Source organism: Prionailurus viverrinus, chromosome B1, assembly GCF_022837055.1.
Source record: "Prionailurus viverrinus isolate Anna chromosome B1, UM_Priviv_1.0, whole genome shotgun sequence".
Lineage (NCBI taxonomy): Eukaryota > Metazoa > Chordata > Mammalia > Carnivora > Felidae > Prionailurus > Prionailurus viverrinus.
The window spans coordinates 30,309,605-30,332,245 of NC_062564.1; the positions used below are offsets into that span (position 1 = coordinate 30,309,605).

General features: G+C 39.2%; 1 protein-coding gene across 4 annotated transcripts in view; it reads left to right on the top strand.

Moving 5' to 3' along the window:
* Positions 1-22,641, top strand: part of NRG1 (neuregulin 1) — a 1,114,285-nt gene that overhangs the window by 928,328 nt on the left and 163,316 nt on the right. For all 4 annotated transcript variants that reach the window (XM_047857141.1, XM_047857147.1, XM_047857144.1 and 1 more), the window contains exons 2-3: positions 9,641-9,818; positions 20,536-20,657. In XM_047857141.1, coding sequence (XP_047713097.1) covers positions 9,641-9,818; positions 20,536-20,657 — 300 coding nt within the window. The remainder of the gene's footprint in view (positions 1-9,640; positions 9,819-20,535; positions 20,658-22,641) is intronic.

Here is a 22,641-nt window from a genome sequence, read left to right on the forward strand (position 1 = left end):
GCTAAATTTTTTTCTTCTTCACAGAAGGAATAAATTTGAAATGGCTATGTGAAAAATAGGTCATGGGGAACTAACACTGGTAGATCAGTAAAGGGCTTTGCTCATAAGCGATGCTTTAGGTTTTATGCCCGTATTTTATGCCATACTGGAAAGTTTTCACATAGTTGTCACTGTTTGAAATTAATTATAATCAAGTGCTAACTCATTTTACCTGGGAATTTTCTCTAATTTTGAACGTCTATCTACATAAATTCCTTCTTTCAAATGAAAAAGAGAAGTTTAGTGATAACAATTAAATGATTGTAATTTAATTTGAACAAAGAAATAAGGGTTATGAAGATAAATGTTAACACATCAAGGTCATGCTAATGTGCTAAATTTACTTTAGCACCGAAAGAGAGAAACCTCATTCCAGTAAGAAAATAAATAAATACAATATCAGATTTTCAGTAACTAGATATTTCTCCATTTCTCTGTTTTTAAGTGACATGTTGGGGCAGAGTAGGGCAGATACGTATAACAAATGAAGGAAAAAGCCTTGCTTTTTGACAACAGAAAAGATCAAATTTACAAACTGATGTCAAATGAAATTTGCTGCCCATCAGTTAGGTCAAACTGTAATGGATCCGTTTTAACCCTGTGTATTGATGGCCTTAGATGAAGCTTGTGGGACCTCTTCTATTATGTCCATTGAGTGAGGTTCTCCTCTAATTGCGGGCAGCACTGGGAACAGCTTTAATTAGGCAGGCCTGGTGAACGCTTACCGTAAGCTGCCCGCAACTGTGCTGTGATTTACTCCAGCATCCGTTGTCACGATGTGTTGCCTTGACACCTTGAAAGAACAGCACTAATCTGTTACGACCCTCTTATTGCTGTGTTCTCACACAAGGGCTATTGAGTTTCAGGGAACCTGGGAGTGACACGGAGCACGGTTTACTTTCGTGGCATTTGACAGATGACAGTCACACAGTTCAAAAAAAATTGTTCTGGTATGCCAATTTCAAGTGTTCTGTCTGGTTGTATTTCCCCAGAAACCGTCATAGTTGCTTAGAAAATTCAGTACTTTCCGTGTCTACTTTCTGTCGCAGACGTTTTTTGTACTTGGAGTATGTGTAGAAATGATTTGTCACGTGCTGCCCTCCCAGATTTAATCAGGAAACTATGGTTACTATTAATATATCCATAAATTAAATTTGACACTTGAACTATGTACATCAACAACATAGCAAATAATTGTTTATCGCCTAGTAATTAAGGGCAGAAACACTGGAGTCAGACTTCTGGGGTCCAGATATGGGTGCTGCAATACACCAGCTGTGTGACTATGGGAAGTTACTCTACCTCTCTGTTTCTGTTTCCTCGCCTGTAAATTGGGAATAATGATAGTAAAACGTATCTATCTCCTGGAGTTGTTATAAAACTTAAAAGAGTGGACATAAAGTTCTTAGAGCAGAGCCTGGCACATAGTAGGTACTCAACGAGTGTTAGCGGTTATTACTTTAAAGGAGTTTATTGTTGAAAGTACTAAGAAGCCCTTCTTCTTTATTTTAACGTTTATTTATTTATTTTGAGAGAGAGAGAGAGAGTGGGGGGAGAGTCAGAGACAGAGAGAGCGAGAGAGAGCATCCCAAGTAGGCTCCGCACTGTCAGCACAGAGACTGATATAGGCCTCGGACTCACAAGCTGCAAGATCGTGACCTGAGCTGAAATCAAGAGTTGGATACTCAACAGACTGAACCACCCAGATGCCCCAAAGAGGGCCAGATTCTAAATTCATCTCATAGGCTTTTGGAACACTCTTATGGTAGTTTTATAATTTTATTTTTGGCCTTCAAGTTATGAAATACTGGGCAAAGAACTCACAAGAACTGTATAAAGGAGGAAGATTGCTAATTTCAACAAGCATAATATCAATTTTCAGGCTGAAAAATTCTCTTACCTAATAAATCTGCACTTATTTTCCCCTGTAGAATTTTGCAATGTTGTAAATCTCTCACAGACACACGTGGAGAGGTGATCTGGTTTATATAGCTTATTATGAGAAACAGAAAATTACCATAGTGGCTATGATGGAATGGAATAATCAATCCCATTTTTAGTCTACTCTCCTCTTCCCCTTTCCCGCCTCCACCTCAAGCTGTGCCGAAGCACCCTGTTGGACAGAAAAGTCCCAGGTTTAAATCCTGGTGTACATCTTGTTAGCCTTGTGACATCGGGCAATGTCAAGTTCCAGTATAACTCCCTATATCCACACTTGCAAAATGAAACAGTTACCCTCCTTATATGAAATACATACTAGAACTGTTGCAGAGAAATGATAAATGTGGGGATATGTGTTGGCCATCAATGATAAAGCACACTTAATAGTTAAGGGAGAAAGCTTAGACCTTGTAGATTGGGGTCAATCAGTGAAGACAATCAACTTTGATTGGAAGGTGGAGGAAATAATATTTAAATGTGTGTGCCTTTCTTGCTGAAATGGATAAACACCTGGCCTCTGGGGAGACTCCTGTATAGGACACTGAGTGTCACAGGAAGGGACATGGTTACAATGACCAGGATCCTCGCTGAGGCAGAGTTCAAGCAGAGAACGCGCAAACAGTGATGACCAGATAAGAGAAATATAGGAGAACATGAACATTTCAAAGTAGAGACTACTACTTATTTGATAGTTTTCCAGTTAGATGTAACATGTCCTTTTCCTTGGCATCACATGGCAGAGAACAGAAGAGTCCTAACCCAGTGGAATGCATTCACACAAAAAATAATGTCACGGGGCCCTTCCATTCCAGACAATAAAAAGTCTTTTGAGAAGGTAGATGAGGCCTCTGGAATAACTTTTGGACCTGGGTCTCTACTTTCTCAGCATCTTCTAGATCCTTCATCCTCCTTACCCCTTAGCAAGCACTTGAGGTCCTGCTTGGTGTTAGGCCCCGAAGATCTTGTGTATCTTCCGTCTAATAAATTTAGACATTTGGATGTTTGATTGCAGTGCCAATCAAAATGGACACACACACACACACATGTGCATGTGCGCGCACACCTCAATAGCCTAATCCTTTGACTAGGGACTGTGGCCCCCTACTAATAACTACTCTTACCTCCTTTCATTTGGTAGGGATAAATTCCTTAGATGGCCCTCTTTCTGTACATGTGCTTTTTTTCAGTGCAGCCTGATGGGTGTGGTACTCAGATGGACAATGTAATTATCATTTTCTGTGATCTTAGCATAAGCAAACATTTTGACTGGGCTGATTGGGGCTCATGCCCTCAAATGGAGCATTTAAAAGAATCATACCATTATCCATCACTTGTGACAGTTAACTGTGAGAGGTGATACTTTGAGCACATCCATGTGGAAAAGTCCCCACCAACGAAACTGATATGCTTGGGAGATCACAGTGAACACTAGTGAGAAGCCAAGTTTGGGGGTGCAGATACCACCATTGTGAATATTAGAAGCAAGATGTTGAAATATGGCCCCCAATTGTATTGTTTCATTCTGTGTAGTGACACGCCCCACGCATTTGTGATGAGGATTATTCAGTGTGCTCAATGGTATTATTCCGTAGTGCACGTGCACACCCTTGCGCATTTAAGGAGTTGGACACGGACCCTGCTGCAATGGTATTTCTGGAGTCCAGTTATCTTAACTGTAGTTTGAAGCAAAATCCCCAGGTGTTTACTGGGTAGGTTCGGTTTGTGCCAATGATATGGAGTCAGCTTGAGAATGATTTGTAATAAAACCCTGAATTTTATGGTGACTTCTTCTCACATGAAAGCACCCACGTGTTCTGTCTCATCCTCCAGATATCTTTGCTGAATACAGCAGGCCCATTTTAGCTCCCAGGGGACTCTAGTTAACCAGAGTCAGGAACAGTCTTTCTGAAGGTTGATTCAGCTGGAGCATGGGCCAGTGCGAGCACGGAGTCCCCATATGCGGCGGCAAATGGTGACCTTCTTGGGTGGTTCTTCCCCTAAGATCACTCAGTGCATCAGTAACAGTGGTTGTAATCCTAGGAGTCATTGCCACCAGAACTTGCTGCCTTTTACACAACTATATTTACAAATTTTAACCTGATAAGACACACTTTCCCTTCTAAGCTTAAATCTGTGAGCCCAGCTCAGAAGACCAGATGGCAAAGCATAAACTTTATCCACTCTGTGCCTGACCGTAATCTTCTCCGTAAGGTAGTTCAACAAGGGAGAAATATGATCGGGAAAGGAATTTTGGAGGCTTTTGCAGTAAGTTATTCACCTCTAACATGACTACAAAAAAGGGACATCCTTCTACTTCGAGGACTGATTGATGATATTCGTGTGGCTTTCATTAACTAACAACCAATTTTCACCGTGCGATCTGCACGTGCGTGATGTCAGGCTTTTAAAAGGTGGTGTGTAGGGAAGATTTCTCTGGGATCGCAGCTGAAAGCTCACTGTTATTTGATAATATTTTGCAGGTTTCCTGTTTAATTTGTTCAGTGTGTTGAAGCTGTTCAGATGAACTGCACGGTTAAACGTGGAGAGGAGTGATAGGAGTTAACTCTGCATTGGCAGCTCCATCCAAAAACAGAAACAGCGGCTTATCTAGTGTCACATGCCCTCAGCGTATCTTGGTTCCATACACGTGCTAAAATTTGTTTCCCGTTCTAACAATACAGTGCAATATTTGATATAACGGCACTGAACGTATTTTAAAAATACGTGCGCAGTAGATCGAAACAAGAGGATCATTTAGATGAATGGTTCATTTTACCTATTTCACCTTTAGCATAGATATTCATTCACACACTAAATTGTTGGAATAAATGAATATATTGCCCTAAATTTTTGTGTGGTCACGATGTAAGATGAAGATTTGGGGATTACCACCACAGTTATTTTCTACGTGCCATGACATATCAAGTAAGAAACACAAGTGCAAAAACAGACGGCTTGCATTGAGTAGAGTCAGAAGAGTGTGTTTGTGATCTTTTAAAAGCCTGTAAAACCCTGAAAGCCAGTAAAAAGAAATGCCTGTAAAGTGTGTGGCATTGCTCTGAGGGTTTTTGAGTTTCTGTTTTTAAAGGCTGTTCTCTTTTGCACTTTACTGTCTGTCTCTGTTGATACATTTCTAAGGGTGTAGATGCATTCATATTAATGTCAAGCAAGTTTGAAATAGATGTTGGCAAAGACTGTCTAGAACTTGCTCTATCATTAGATTGTTTCAGGGTGTGGAACTCCTGCCTGTCCAGAAACACGCTGAGAGTGAAATTTTGAACTGTGGCAGACCAAATACAATTAAATCATGTCAGAGATTCTCAGAACACTTACTACATCCAAAGCATTAACTTAGCATTGTTTTGCCTTCAAGCAATTTTTAGTTAACGGACCATTTACTCCTAGCCAGGGACTGAGAGGCAAATAACATGTTTTTTGCCAGTTTTAAAATCCAAGTACATCGTTAAAAAATTGCTCTCCCAGTTTAGAAGTGACCCCTGGCCTTATAAAGTTACATCTGAGTACTAGAAAGTACTTGGTGGAGTAGATTTTTGTTAATGAAATAAACAAGATTATTTCATGTGAGTAAACCATTGACTGGGAAGCATACAGAGTAAAATGTATTCCATTAAAATATAGTCATTATTTTATAATCTAATAAAAGAAAATGTCTTGAAAACTATTTCATTAGGGATAGATGGGAAAAACTGCACAAACCATATGTGCTCAGTATTCGCTTGCATTTTTGTTAGGAGTCTATGAAATATCCAGGGCTGTTCCATTAGTGTGGTTATGTAAGAAGACAGAGGAGAGTTTATGTTGTTGCCAAGCCTTCAGGACCCTTGAATTTGGGCTCCACCAAGAATGAGTGAGGAAGTTTGTATGGCACTTACGGGGAAGGTACCCCTGACAAGAGAACACCCATGGACCAAGGATGCGGTTGTGTAGGTGTGTTGATGCTGTACAGGTGTGTTTCTCCATTTACGCTCTGGGGGATTTTGAGTTAACTCCTTGAAAGAGCTCTTCCCTGAAAGGCGAATGTCCTCATGTCCTAGGTTGTTACCCGTGAAGGATACAGAAGGCGCCATTACTGCAAGTAAACTTTGAAGGTTGCAAAGTTAGAATAGCTGGGAACTTCTGCACTTCTGACGTACTTGAAACTGTGTGCAAGAGGGAGGAACTCAGGCTAGTCGATAGAGGTATACCAGAAACCCGAATCATTAAGAAATGTTTATACACAGGGTCAGCTAAAGGAGTGGATATTTCAGCTAAGAAAGACCTTCTAATCTGAAGGTCTCTGCAGCACTACATCGCAGATCATCTCTTTTTTAAAAAAAAAATTTTTAACGTTTATTTATTTTTGAGACAGAGAGAGACAGAGCATGAATGGGGGAGGGTCAGAGAGAGAGGGAGACACACAATCTGAAACAGGTTCCAGGCTCTGAGCTGTCAGCACAGAGCCCGACGCGGAGCTCGAACTCACGGACTGCGAGATCACGACATGAGTCGAAGTCGGACACTCAACCGACTGAGCCACACAGGCGCCCCACATCACAGATTATCTCTTAAAGACAACAGATGTGTACATCTTTGCACATGAAACCCCAAAAGAAAGGATAAATGTTGACATTCCAGATGAGTGATTGTTTTCCTTGCACCGAAGGACCTAGCAAAATTGGAGCCCCGAAGTCATGGATATGAGGTTGAGCCATCTGAGGATTTCAGGGCTGTCTCACTCACAGAATTTGAATGGAGGATATCATTTTAGGAGATAGACTTGTACATTAAGACTCAAATCTTCCCAAGAATCTCCTTCATGACGGCAAACTTAGCCAAGGCATTGAAACGTAATGAAATCCTGAGCCTTTCATTGAACTGCAGAAAGACCAGGTGAATGAGGCAGGAAAACAAAGAGAAACCAAGATTCTTTTTTTTTTCTTTCTTTGTGAGTGTGTTTATGTGCACATGCAAGTGTGTATTTCCTTACTTGCTGAATCGGTTGAGATTTAGTTGTAGGCATCGTGACATTTCACCCCCAGTTCTTCAGCAGATACCACCTAAGAACAAGGACCTTCTGTGTAACCACAATGCGTGATCACAGAAATTTCATGTTGATATGATATCGGATTTGAATTTCCCAGGTAGTCCCATTACTATCTTTCAGAGTGTTTTCCACGACACGGGATTCAGTGACAGCTCCACATTGCATTTACTTGTCATGTTTTTGAATTTGCATCGGTTCTCATGGTCGGTCTTCTTTTGTCATTCATGACACTGACACTTCTGAAGCCTAGACCACCTGTTTTGCAGAATATCCCTCCATTTTGAATTTGTCTGATTTGTTCTCTCACATTTGAAACAAAGAGATTGATTGACAGACGAACAGGAGGGGAAGAAGAGGTGGGAGAGAGAAAGGGAATGAGAGAAAAGGAAAAAGATGCACATGATTTTATGAAAATTGTTTAGTCAATCTCAAGAGCATAAAGTCTAGTACATTTCTCTTCTGGCTGTATTGATAAGCAATTGTCTAGAGCTGTGGGGTGAGGGGACCTGGTGCTTATTGGGAGTTAAGGATATCTGGAATATTTCAGTGAAAACATTTTGCTTAAAGCAAGGGACTAAACCTTGAGAGTCTGGGTGGCATGCCAAGTTAAATGTAAAACTCAGTGAAAACTAAAAAAATGTCAAGCTAGTTATTTTAGTTTATACATAAAATAGTGAGACGATTTATTTTTCTTAATACGTGTAAACCAGTTCCTTTGGTGCCATTTAGCTACAGCAGATTTGTTTTTTTTAACACCCTTCACTGGGCTTAACAAAAATTGAAGATGCCTTAAAGAGCTAATAAGAACATACAGACACTATTCCAGAGAGATGAGAATTTAGTCTGTCTTTAAAAACCTCCAAAACAGAGATGTAAGAACCCCAGCTTAAAAAGGAAGACTCCTGTAAAACCTGCTTAGAGTAAATCTTATTCTCAAGCTGTCAGAAAATAAGAACCAGACAAAATAATCAGGTATCAAAGGCTAAGAACAGCTGACATGAGTTTTCTACCTTGCCGCTGTGTCTCCACATCAAGTGCCAACTTCTCCACGACATCTCCTAGGCTCCAAATAAATAAAAAGGGGACGTGACTTTTAGGAGCACTGCCAAGAAATCACAGCATTCAAGTGGTTTTTGCTATAATTTGTAGGAACCTTCCTATGCTTGTTCCTGACATTTGATTTACTCGGTTAAGGGCAGAAATGTAGAAAAGCAATCAAACCCTGAGTAGGAAGGGAACTTGGTTTCCTGGTTGTGTCTAATATGGCTCTGATGGCTGTCCTTGGTGTCCTGGTCACCACACCCAGTGAATCATTATGCCCTGAATCAGGGAGACCAGTCTTATTTGCTGGGGTTTTAAGTTAATACCTGAACTAGAGCAGAAGTGGGCTTCGTAATTGGCTGAGACTCAGCGGAAACAGTGTTGAGAGCTCAAATTCTGTGATGTTGATTATGAAGTGAAGCGTATGCAGAGGAAGGTCCACTCATTATGCTTTTATTTTAAAAAAAAACCCACTTTTATTATGAAAAAAACAGGCCTAGTATATTGAATCGTTGCTTGACTTCTACAATGATGGACCAACTTCTTGGGAAATTTGTTTCATTTTTATGCCGATCCATTCCTTGCCACCATTTTATTTTGAAGCAAATCTCAGATAGTATAACATTTTATCCATAAATATTTCTGTAGAGAATAGATACTCTTTTAAGCTGTCTTGCTAAAAATAAGACTGATATATAGGTGCTTAAGGTATTCTACCAGGTAATGCACAGCTTAAGTACTTCCAGTCTCTGTTGAGAAGATTTAGAAGAGCTAAAGCCAATCAAACTGACAATTTGATCTGAGTATGGTTGTCATCTGGAATGGTCATTCATTGCGTGGAGGACACCAGCCTGAGGCCCAATAAAAAAAGTGATGTCGCTAAAGAATTTCTTTCTTGAAGAAAGGAACGTCGTTAAGAGTTATGAGTTCTCTTTGTTCTTTGGTCACCTCTGATGATAGCATCTTCTAACTCTGACTCTCCAGAAACATTGTAACCGTGGACAAGTCAGTCACTTACCCGTCTCTGAAGTTAAACTTCCCCATTTAAAAAATGGGTATGATGCCTGCTGTATGTATTTACAGAGCCATGATGAAGATTATTTGTGATCTGAGATGTGAACGCACTTTCCAAATAATGGCCTGTATATAGTACACATGAAACTAATATAACACTGTATGTTAACTATACTGGAATTTAAAATAATAATAATATTAGTCATAATGGCCTAGCTGCGTATTCTCCTTTAGCATAGTTTTTTGTCTTTTTGAAATAACCACTGTTCAGGATTTTTAATGGCATCAGAAAAATGTAAAGATTGAGGAATTGACCACTTAGAATATTTTATAGTCTAGGTTCCCCTTGCTCTCCCCTGCCCCAAGTATATTTTATATTTGGGCATTTTATTTTTCTCCAAGCTGAGATCCATTTTGGTTGACTCATTTTTCCCCCCTTCTGTCTTTCTCTCTCAGATAGTAAAACATTTGGGAATGGTGTCTTGATCCAGCTCACCTAAAATTAATATGTTTGTCTTTAGAAGATGATCAAAATTTTTTTCCTTCTCTTTTGTTTTTTAGCTTTGCCTCCCCGATTGAAAGAGATGAGAAGCCAGGAGTCTGTTGCAGGCTCTAAACTAGTGCTTCGGTGTGAGACCAGTTCCGAATACTCCTCTCTCAAGTTCAAGTGGTTCAAGAATGGGAACGAATTAAACCGAAAGAACAAACCACAAAACATCAAGATACAAAAAAAGCCGGGGTAAGTATCATGCATATAATAGCAGAGGCAGTGTCTAGCAATGGAATGGTATAAAATATAATAAAAATTATTCTCAGCCCCAATAAATAAATTTACTATCAAAAAGCATGATCTATAGTAAATGAAAAAGGTTTTTCATCCTATGGTAGCCAGAAATTGCGTTACTATATAGAAAGGAATTTGAAACTTTGATTCTTGCAGCTTCTGGATGAGGAAAGAAAACGAATGGGGAGAGAACTGTAGGGCGTGGAGGGGGATGGGAGGGAGAAGGAAGGAAGTAGCTTTAGTGGTAGTGGTAGCTGCTGTAATTGGAATATGTTAGATCTTAAAATGTGACTTCTTAAAAATAAGACGAATGCTGTTGAGAGGACAGTGCCTTCTACAATCAATATCCCAACTTCGTGATAAAGCTCAATAAATACCTAGATTTATGGAAAGAGAATGGGGTCACTTGAATTTGAACTATTTTCAAGTTAAGAGGTTAATACATACAGCTATACCTAATAAGTTTTTTTAAGTTTATTTATTATTTTTGAGAGAGAGAGAGAGTGAGCACACGTGGGAGAAGGGCAGAGAGAGAGGGAATCCCAAGCAGGCTCCATGCTGTCGGCACAGAGCCCGACTCGGGGCCTGAACCCATGGACCATGAGATTATGACTTGAGCTGAAACCGAGCATTGGATGCTCAACTGATGAGCCACCCAGGCACCTCCCCCTAATAAGTTTTTTTAACTGACAATTCTGTGAAACTACATCACCCACTGTAGCAGATTAAAACATCAGAGCATCTTAGCAAGAATCTTAAATCATCCCACCTTCCTTGTGGAGGTCCACATTTGGAAAGGCTTCTTGTGATTCCTATAACCTCTTGGAGGGGGGTTTATACCTACTCTAAAACGATGCTCCTTTATTATTCCTATTCTCCTCATTTTTATTTACCTCCTTAGTTAAGAGATTCTCTTCTAACATCAAACTACATTTTGAAATTAAGGAAGAGATAAGTATGTGAGAGTTTTGCTTGCAAATAGTCCTTTAATCAGTGTGACCTGAGTGATAGGACTTCCAAACTCAAAGATCACATTTTCTTTTTTTAATCTTTAAAAAAAATTTTTCTTAATGTTTATTTTTGAGAGAGAGAGAGAGAGAGACAGATTGCAAGTGGGGAAGGGGCAGAGAGAGAGGGAGAGACAGAACCTGAAGCAGGCTCCAGGCTCTGAGCTGTCAGCACAGAGCCCGATGCGGGGCTTGAACCCACGAATCGTGAGATCGTGACCTGAACCAAAGTTGGACGCTTAACTGACTGAGCCACCCAGGCGCCCCAAAGATCACATTTTCTTTACTCATGCTTCCGCAGATTCCGGTGACATCCCAGATGTGATACTGGCAGCAACAACAAAAGAGTCTTCTCCTGTACTTTGATTTTCTAGAACACCTACCAAAAAATTGTCACACAGTCATGAAGCAAGAGAAAACAAAGTGATTATAATGGAAATTTAATTTCATCTTCCCAAAGTGTTTAATTGCTCTAATAACCATAATCAGTGAATTTTCCCCCTAGTTTCCATGGCTTTATTAACTACACTGCTTAGTCTCCTTATTTAGTGTGTCAGCAGGATCTCTTGACTTGGACAAAAGAGTAGGGATTGCTTTTGCAACAGATGCTTCTCCAAAGATATAAAAACTAACTCTGTAAAGTGACATGGTGTGGTTTTTTTTTGTTTTTTGGGTTTTTTTTTTTTACATAATATTACTTATTGCAACGTTCCCATAGGTAGTAGGGGAAGTTGAACTGTACATGGTGACTAATTTTGCATATTAAGAAATTTAAATGGAAAACAAAAATGTTCTGCCTGGCTTTGAGTCATACAACGAGTAAGAAACTACGCCGGAACACAGATCTGTTCCTTGGGTCCCTTTAACGCCTTACTCCTTCTTTTAAAAATGGAAAGCATACAGGTGTAATACCCTGTGTGCATGTGGGGAGGGGAGGAGGAAGAGCAAGTGAACTGAAAAAAAATAACTATGATGCTTTGACAAGTGTAACAAGAAAAAAAAAAACTTTTAGATACTGGATTTTGGAGTCTGCTTTGTTTTTCATCAATTAGACACATTCGTAAGAAACTAAGTTATCTTCACATGCAGGAGAATGTCTCATTTCTTTCCACATGGCTGTCAAATGATATCAGTAATATTTAGGTGCCCACGGAAGGCTTTATGCTGGGAATGGGAGGAAATGGGAGCAGCTTGGGGCGTTATCTCTGCACTCAGGGGGGTCACAGATCATATAGGGATTCTGGAGTTCAGCCTTATCTGAAAGCATGGTGGTTTCCGAGGTCGTATGCTAAAGCACTCTTAGGGCTGGGGAACTTCAGGATTTTCAAGCAGCCCATCCGTTTGCAAATAGTGACCTTTTAGAAAATTATTATTTATATTAAGGTAAATTCTACTCTAAGTCAAGATTTAATTAGGGAAAATACTCCTGATGAATGATCTGGCCCATCATACATACAGTAAAGCCTGGTGCTAAATTGTAGGTTCCTGATACTGAGCTTGGGAAGAGGGAGAGACCCCGAGAGCTATAGGAGTAGCCACAAAGAGGTGGATTTGTCTGCTGAAGGGAGAGAATCCCCTCTGGCTGGGTGGGTAGGGTGGGATGGGAAGTTATAGAGAAGGAGCAGAACGGTAGTCAGTAGCAAGTTCTGGGCTTTTGTTTGTTTTGTTTTTAATTTTTTTTAATGTTTATTTATTTTTGAGAGAGACAGAGAGTGTGTGCAGGGGAGGGGCAGAGAGTGGAGGAGAGGCCGACAGCAAAGAGGATCCAAAGTGGACTCTGATGCAGGGCTCAAACTCACGAACCATGAGATCATGACCTGAGCCAAAGTCAGATATTTAACCAACTCAGCCACCCAGGCGTCCCGCAAGTTCTGTTTATAGGACAGTAGAGAGGCCAGTGGGCGAGTCGATGGGAATTCAGTCCTTTATGAGACAAGATGCTGTGTGTCAGACCCTGGGCTAGATGCCAGGTACCCAGACATGGAGGACATGCTCCCTGTTCTTAAGAGGCAGGTGGTCTAGAGGGGAGAGAGTTGCTGAACAGTTAAAATATTCCATCTTAACTTCTACAGTAGCGATAGTCATTGGGTGTCATAGCAAGAAGTGCAAGGGGACCCAGTCAGGGACAGGGGAGGCTTCCAAGAAAGAAGGAGAGGAGGAGGGGAGGGAGAAGAGGTTGAGGGAATAGAACAAAGCATCTTCAGACTGCGAGTATTTAGTCTAAGGATGCCTGGGGAGAAGCAAATGAAGTTGAGTAGATAAGGTGAACGTGGTTTTGAAAACAGTATGTATATGTTTAAAGAGGTAATTTGTTGCATGGCTTGGATGACATATAAAAGAGTCGTCAGTATTCAGAAAAGCATTTTCATGTTGGCTTCATAGGTCCAGACAGCTAAGAGTACGGTCTACATGTTAATAAAATCCTATTATACCAGAAAGGCCAATATTCAGAAATTACTTCTTTTAAACAATAGCCTTGCTAGAAAGAATTAAATGGAAGAAAAGGTGTTTTATTCAGGTTGTGTGACTGTAAATTACTCTTGGCAAAACATTTTAACATATTTGATCTTCCAAAAATAAGACACTTTGTGTAAAGTGGGCCATTAGTGTTGTCAACTTTTTTTTAAGGCTAAAGAACCAAACTCAATCTAAATTTAATTAACATTTGCAAGGTGCCCTATTATTTCAACTTGTCCTATACATATAAGAGAATGGATACGATTTTCAAAAAATGTTTACTTATTTATTGGGGGGAGGGGCAGAGAGAGAGGGAGAGAGAGAATCCCAAACAGGCTCCGTGTTGTCAGCGCAGAGCCCCATGCGGGGCTGGATCCCACAAACTGTCAGATCATGACCTGAACTGAAATCAAGAGTTGGATGCTTAACAGGCTGAGCCACCTAAGCACCTGAGAATGGATACTATTATTGTTATACCCATTTAAAAAAAAATGAATGTCCTAAGATGAGGGAAGTTTAGTTTCTTGCTGTATATCCAATGTTAATGAATGCTCAAGCTTGGATTTGAAATAGGTCTGACTCTATGCCTGCTGTCTTTTCAGTTACTGGTGATTTTTCTACGTATAGCGAAGCCACAACACAGGGCTGGAGACATGCTTAGGCATTGGGTGATGGTCTTTAATAAAAAAGCACTCTAATTTTTCAGTTTCACCTACATATTCAAATTGGTAACGTTTTGCCTTGGTTACTTGGTTACTCAAACTTTATCTTCGGCTTTGATCAACCAAGCAGAGGTGAATTGTAGTGTGAGATTTAGGATTTCATTGGGATTGTCTTTATTTTAAGAAAAATGTTGACTCTTTTCCAATCCTTAGTCTAGGTTTTCTTTTTCACAGAATCTAGATGGTACATTGCAGCCAGAATTTCCCTTTAATCCCTTAGCGTTAGGAAAAGACATCACAGCAATAAGCAATATCCATTATTTTGTGAAGTTTTATCGCCCTTCTGTCCTGCTCCTACTAATGACATACATTCTTACATGTTCTTCCTACGATTTCGAATTTACATTTGAGGCTGCTTATTTTATTTGGCGAAGCAACGGGTGGAACCAATTTTTAAAAAATGGAAAATGCCCTAGTGTTATGTGTCTGCTTATCCTTTTGTTCTGTTTCCTCTGCCGGGTGGATAGTTTTGGCCAAGAAGACTGGTTAAAGAGCTTGGAGTGTGACAGATTCATATTTGAAGCTGTCAGACCGGCCTCATTGAAATATCTGTTCTACGTTAGCCTCGTGAAAGGCCGACTTCCTGTCATGTGTGTGTGGCACGCTCCTTTGGATGCCCATAGTGTTTCCTCAGCTCTTCTTTTCCACTCTCACGTATTTTACTTTTGTTTAAAATTGGATCTAATTGGTCTGGTCAGATTTCTGCAAAAGTTTTCAAGGAATGCTTTCTTCTGTTGACAATTGTTGCGGGTCTTTGACTGCATAATAGAAAACGTTCACATGCATCCCTTTCTTTTATCAGCTGAACAGTTCTTGCAGATCATTTTAATTTTATATTATAAGGAAATCTCAAATTCCTTGGGTGTAAATGGGAATAGTCAGTGCCCATTTCATAGGGTTTATGTGAGTTGTTTGGTGCAGTCCCTAGTATTGTATATGATAGCTGCTTCTCCCTGCTCTGTATCCTTCTCTTTATTGACAGGTCGACAGTGTCTGAAGCTGTGTTGAACACACACACACACACACACACACACACACACACGCACACACAAGCACACTCACATACTCGCATACACACACACTCACAGAGTTCATATAGGATTCCTTAGAGATCAGAGGAATGGAATTCTATCAACTGACGAGATATTCCCATATGCATTAAAATTGCCTTGGTCTATAAACTATGGTGGAAGAATCAAGCCAACTAAGAAAAAGGAGATAGTAGTTATTGGAACCTTGGGCCCATTTTGTCAGTAAGTACTTATTGAAAGAACAGAGTTTGCATTTTGATATTAAAAAAAGAGAAATTAATATTTAGAACTTTTGTCTTTAAATCAGTCTGTATTACTTTATTTTTACATAGTATTGTTTTTCTCAATCCAAAAGTAATGTATGCTCATAAGAAGTCTAAATATTGCAGGAATATAGAATGTGACTGTAATAAGAGTTAACACTTATTGGGAGTGCATTTAAACACTTTACATGAGTTAATTATTTTAATACTTTTAGAAAGTGAAAATCCACTAAAACATCAACCCCTCCCAGATTTCTGGATAACTCGTTGATTAAAGAGCAAAAGGTTCATTTTATGATTGGAAGGGAAGTCACCCTTTTTCCAAGTTAACTTCCTTCCTATGGAGAGCATACGGTAGCCTATTAAAGAGAGTAAAACAAAACTGTTGTAACCATACTTATCAAATCCCCAAATCATTGCAATATATAATTTTCAAGAAAGGATTATCTATTTCTACTGTCTTCCTGCTTCCTGTTCCTTACTCTAGGACCTAATGATTGAAGACTCTCATAGTTCAATGTATCATTGGAATTCAAAAGGATCTTAATGATCATCTGGATAAATGTTTTTCCCATCGTGTCCCTGAAGAATCTTCAGATTGAAAATGGGCTGCCAGCCACTTTGACCTGAACATCTTTGTCTCTTCATGATAGCTTTGAATATAAGGCTCTGTTTTAAGCTTTCACTTTAAAACAGGATTTTTTTTTTTTCAAAATACTTGAAACCACTGATCTAATTTAATCTTTTCTCTGCATAGAGATATTCTTGACAGGTGGTTATCCAGACTTGAATCTTTCCAAAGAGAAAGACACCCTCCCCATTTTTGAATGTTCAAAAATTCTTCCTTACACTCAAAATATGCCTTCTTTTTCCTGTAAGACATAATTCCACAAGAGCCTCCCCAGATAGTTTTCTTTTCCAGGTGACCATGAAATATATTTAAAAAGCTATCCATATCATGTTCATAGGTGCCTGCCAGTAGGACCTCTGTTTCTTTAACAGAATCTTCTCTAGTGATAAGATTTGTAAGCTCTATTCAACGCTGATCAACCTCTTCTAAAGTCCTCTAGTTATTGATATTTTTCATCAAATGCCACTTCAAAACATAATTAAATATTCAAGATGTGATCCCGCCTGTGAGCAGTGTATTGAGACTTTTATCCAGTTTGATTTATGCTGTTTTAATATTAATATGGCCCAACAGTGTATGTTTCTTTTTTTTATTTCTTTTTTTAGTAGTTGTTTAAAATGGAATAATGTTAAATTCATGGCTAATTGAAATCCTTTTTTCTGTATATATTATTGTCAAGGCACATCTCTCCAAGCCTGTATTTTGCTACTGATTTTTGAACTGGAATGTATTTGTTATGTTTGTCTTGATTAAACTGAACCTTGCTCTGGGCCGATTGATGTTCAGTCCTAGAAATCCCAGCGGGTTCTCTATGGAAAGGATACCTTAGCCACATGTCACCCTTGCCTTGGAAATTCATAGCACATATTTGCATAAAAACCACTAAGAGGTACTGTTGTAAAGAAATCTATTTAACTTTGTTCAATGCAGTATTTATTTGAGCATAGAAAATTTTTCTTTTTCTTTTTTTCTTATTCTTTCTCTTTTTCAAGCATAAAATTTATTACATTACTTGGAATAGTATTCCAGGAAACACTGTGTAGGTCTATTAGGAAGATTTTTAAGAACTAACCCTTTAAGGCAATTTAATTGTAAATTTGATTACCATGTTTCTTATAGTTTGATCCAGTTCGTTAGTAAAAATGTTAATGGCACAGGGCTGAGAAAGAACTCCTCACATATCATTAAGGACTCCTCCTTAACTTACGTAAATAGGAAAGAAGGGGTGTTCTTGGAATCATTGTATCTCAGAGTGTGTTGTATATTCTTGGGATGTTATTGTTATAATTTAGAATTTAGGGGCTTAACAAGAAAAGTTACCATTTTCTTATTTTATGTTTTAATTGTTTTTATTTTAGAGAGAAAGAGATAGGGCAAGAGTGGGGAGGAGGGGCAGAGGGAGAGAGACAGAGACAGAGACAGAGACAGAGAATCTTAAGCACACTCCATGCTCATTGCAGAGCTCCACACAGGGCTCCATCCCATGACACTGGGATCATGACCAGACCTGAAATCAAGAATCGGATGCTAAACCAACTGAGCCGTCTAGGCTGTCAGCACAGAGCCCGATGAGGGGCTCAAACCCACAAACCATGAGATCAAGACCTGAGCTGAAGTGGGATGGTTAACCAAATGAGCAACCCAGGTGCCCAGGAATCCACTCTTTCTTCTGTGTTGAAAACCAGGATATTATTCCTCAACCTGACATTCTTCATGATTTATCTATCAGTTATTGTTAGTGGTTCCATAGTCGTACATGAAAATTCTTTCAGCTAGTTATGTTACTTTGGGCTGAACAAGCTTATTATAGTGTTTATTACATTGTTTCTCACTCTTCTTCATTGGTGTCTGTCATAAAGGAAACTTGGTGTTTATGGACAAAGTTGTATAAATAGCTGATAACTCATTAGGAAAAACACTAGATTTGAATACTCCAAAACCAGACTTAAAAGTTAGCAGAACTTGATGGGGATAATGTCCTAATATTGTTGTATTTTCATAATTTTACAAGTTGGGATAGTTTATTACTAGATCTTAATATCGATTTGCCAAGATACATGCCCTCAGATTGTTCTGTTTTGGTTTACAGGGATATATTTCAGGGAAACTTTTCTGTGGAGAACCTGTGTGATTAATATGTGAATATTGCTGTATAAATGGCCCTTGGTGGTCCTCCCCACTACATGGGTAAACAAGGGTGTTATTATATTAGGTCCCCTTCTTATCAACTTTGTTCTGTGACCATTGTATTCAGGAAATGGGAACAGATGCGCCATGTGGATGACAAGGATTCCATCTTCAAAAAAGTTAGTCACTAAATATATTCCCCTCTTGGAGAGTCAGAGTATATTAGCATATTAAAGACTTGGAGAGTTCCTGTAGGATTAACAAGACAAAAAAAAGCCTGTTTTTGTTTAATGCCATGTTTTCAAAATTTATTTGAATACAGTACACTTTGTTTTGTTTTAAGTTTTCTCAAGTTTACTTGTTGACATTGTACTAAGTCACAACTAATGCAGCAATTTTTAGTCCACATGTTGGTTTGACCATTGCTGCCTTGGTCTGGACCTCCTCCCACTGCTGCGCCCTCTTAATATTGCAGCCTCCTTTCCTGCAGCCAACATTAGGAACATTAGGTCTTGGAGAGAGCTTAAGTGGGAGCATCCAAATATTTTCTTCATTTGTTCACACATTCATCCAGTAATGTTTGAGGATACACCAAGGACAAAACAGTGGCATATCCTCATAGAACTTTGAGGATACCCGGAAGTTTAAATTATGGACTCCCCCTCCAAAGCATATGTCCTAGCTTGAAAAATAAGATATACTGAAAGAACTGTGAGGACCAGGAGGTACTCAAGGCCATCAGAATTTAGACAATGAAGAGAGCAGCACCAGCTACGTGATCATGAAAGCTTTGATGAAAGGATTGGCACTTGAGGTGGTCCCTAAAGGTCAGCTTATATCTTGATGGGTACAAATATGGGACCCCCTTTCTAGGAAGAAGAAATGGCACAAGGGAAACACCATGATGGAAGGCTGTAAGGCTTACATATGGGACTGGGTGGGTGTTTCAGTTCAACAGACTGGAGGAGAATCGTAGGAATTCAGTTTTCATTAATTAGAACAATTGATCAAATTTGAGTAATAATATTATCTGCCAAGAGAACTAGAAACTTCATGGGGCGCCTGGGTGGCGCAGTCGGTTAAGTGTCCGACTTCAGCCAGGTCACGATCTCACGGTCCGTGAGTTCGAGCCCCGCGTCGGGCTCTGGGCTGATGGCTCAGAGCCTGGAGCCTGTTTCCGATTCTGTGTCTCCCTCTCTCTCTGCCCCTCCCCCGTTCATGCTCTGTCTCTCTCTGTCCCAAAAATAAATAAACGTTGAAAAAAAAATTTAAAAAAAAAAAAAGAGAGAGAACTAGAAACTTCACTATAAAACTAGGAAGTTGTAACTTATGCAAGCTTTGCATATAATTTTGAGTTGCTGTCTTCTCTCCCTGTTATCATCCCAAGAGCCCAAGCAGTCAGTCTGAGGTGTGACTTTAAAAAGCCTTTAGTGGGGGCACCTGGGTGGCTCAGTCGGTTAAGCCTCCAACTTTGGCTCAGGTCATGATCTTGTGGGCCGTGTGTTCAAGCCCCACGTTGGGCTCTATGCTGACAGCTCAGACCTTGGAGCCCACTTCAGATTCTGTGTCTCCATCTCTCTCTGTCCTTCTCCCACTCACATTCCATCTGTCTCCCTCAAAAATAAATAAAACATTTAAAAAATTAAAAATAAATAAATAAAAATTCTTTAGTAAACTCAACCAACCCCAGTGGTTCTGAGTTTTTAAATCATGGAGACTGCTTAAATTATTGGCTATATGCAACAGTAAAACACAGACAGATGCAAATTACAATGCTGCCCAGGCTGAAAGAGTGCTGAATATTGATTTATATGCAGTTTTATAAATGTGTGTGCTGTTGTTGTATATTTATTTCAATATTAAGAGTGGTTTGTGTCCTTCTATGCTCCTAGCAATGAAAGTCTTAAATTCCCTTTCTTTTGTAAGTACTAAATCCTCTTCATTCAAAATTAACATAATTCCTAATGATACTACTGAGAAAAGTGCAGAGGATTTTAATCTATTCTAGCCTTCCTTAAGTGTCTGTCCTTACCAGATTTGTAAATGATTTTACGCTTTTTTAATCTTCCTAGTGGCGGATGACATTTAGATATAGAAAGGAAGAAAATTTACCAATTGGTTTGAAAAAAATATCTGGGGCATGATGTGTTTAGTGGTGGCAGTAGAGGAATAAAAAGAAAAATTAGAGAAGACTTACTTTAAATTACTAATCTGGGTGATAAAATTAAGGTCATGTTCATGGTATAACTTAAATGTGATAATATCTCATTTTTACTCTTGGTCACATCATACATGTATGTATTAGTAAGTTGTGTTGTAACATGGTCCCTGTAGAGGGGGAGTTTGAGAACCCTGAAACTACAGAGAAATAGATTTTGACGGTCACTGTATTTCTGTGAAATATACTTACACCACTTTTGTCCTGATCTTACAGGAAGTCAGAACTTCGCATTAACAAAGCATCACTGGCTGATTCTGGAGAATATATGTGCAGAGTGACCAGCAAATTAGGAAATGATAGTGCCTCTGCCAATATCACCATTGTGGATTCAAACGGTAAGAGATACCTACTACATCCTGTTTCTCAGTCTGTAAGAGGAGTAATCGAGATGTGTGGTAAGAGTTGTAATATAAACTTGTATGTTAAATCTTCCTGTGAACAAATAAAAAACACGGAAGGAAAACCATACACTCCAAGTATCTTGTGTGTCTTCCATGAAATTCTTCATTCCCCAATTTCATATAAACTGAAATACACATAGATTTTATTTTTTTACTTCAATAAGGTCATGCACGGCAGAAACAGAAAGAGGTTATACCTCTTTTTAAATTTGTCAGGGACGGCTGTCAAGTCTTTGGCTCTATCCATAACAGAATATGTACGTGTATATGTATGTGTGTGAGTATTTATATACAGAATACATATGTATATGCAGGATATGTATATTACATGCATATGTATGTACATATGAATATTCCAAATGAATATATGTACAGTGTGTGTGTGTGTGTGTGTGTGTGTGTGTGTGTATGCATAGAAGAATACAATCCTGACTCAGTCCTGGATATTTTAATGTTCTCCTGCGTGTTTTTAATACAGCTGGCTCTAGGTAGTAGGAAGTTAGGCCTATCAATTTTTTTTAGGCCTGTTACTTCTGAAAACAGGAGAGACTTAGAGGCAAAGCATTTGCTACCATGTTTAGTCGACTTCTGCTTCGCTGAGAACAGTGCCAGGGAGATTTGTTAAGCAAATGGAGGCCTTGGAGGTAGAAGGTACTGCTTCCCCTCCAGCAGCTTCTCTGAGTGATCTGAAGACGTAAAAGCATCACAGCTGGTGGCTGTCTGCTCGTGATACCCCAATACTCCGCAATTTGATGGAGTCACCTCTAGAAGCTGATGAGTTAGCAGGGAGCGTCTCAATCTCTTGAAATAATAAAATGTGACTTCAAAAACCCTTTGGTGCTTCTTTTTCTTTTTGCATTATGGCACTTAACTACTGCCCACACGAGCCCTGTCATCTGTCATAAAGCCAAGCCTAATTACACTGCTCTGCTCTAGGCAGGAGATGAGAGAGAGTGTCAGCTGTGAAGGCCTCGTCTCTTAAAGTGGTAAGGTAAGAATGTGAGGGACGAGTAAAAATAACTCGAGGGTCACCTCCACAGGAGACTGATGTAGTTTGTGTCCGTTGACTCAGTAGGATAGCGAGAGGGAGTAAGATAAAAATATGGGACGGAGTTGGGAAAGTTAATTCCCAGCCTTCTCTGGATTCCCCACTGAACTGCTCTGTCGCAGGGTAATCAGAGTTCATTACTTTAATCTTAAATAGCTGCCTCCACAGAGAGTAAAGGACAACAGTGAAAAGTAGTTTCCATTACTATTTTTAGGAGCTACGTTTATAGTTTAAAATGTAAAAGCCATTTAAAATTTATATGGGTAAATATAGCATCACTTTACTTTTTAATCAGCACAGGTTAAGCAGTAAGCATGCCACTGGCATTATTTTACCCCACATGGAATTTTATAGGATGCTACTTGAAACACAAATTTAAAAACCTATTTCAGTGGCTTATTCCTGTTTTTTTTTTTCTTATTGTGCCACGTTTAGTAGCTTGTTCTCAGCTTGGCATTGGCTTGGTTGAACGTGTCTCCTTGTGGTAAATGCTATTGAATTATGATTTTGACACTTGGATTAGATTTGTAGAGCAATGTAGACTATAAATTCCCAGGAAAATACAATTAGAATAAGTGTCACGGTCTCACAGAGTGCTTACAGTACGATTCTATTATTCTGTGTTTTCTGATTTACAGGAGTAAGCAGTGAATTATTTACTGCTATATCATTCCTGGCAAAAGCCCATAGGGTTTAGTTTCTTATTAATTTTGGGGTGCCGAATGATAATACAGCTTTTTACATTTCTCTCATAGGAGAGACATCCGACTCATTTTTCCGTATTAATTCCTCCAAGAATTGGCTGCCAATTTGAATATTTAGTATTAACCAATTATAATGTAGAGAAATGAAAGTTGGGATGTTTTTGAT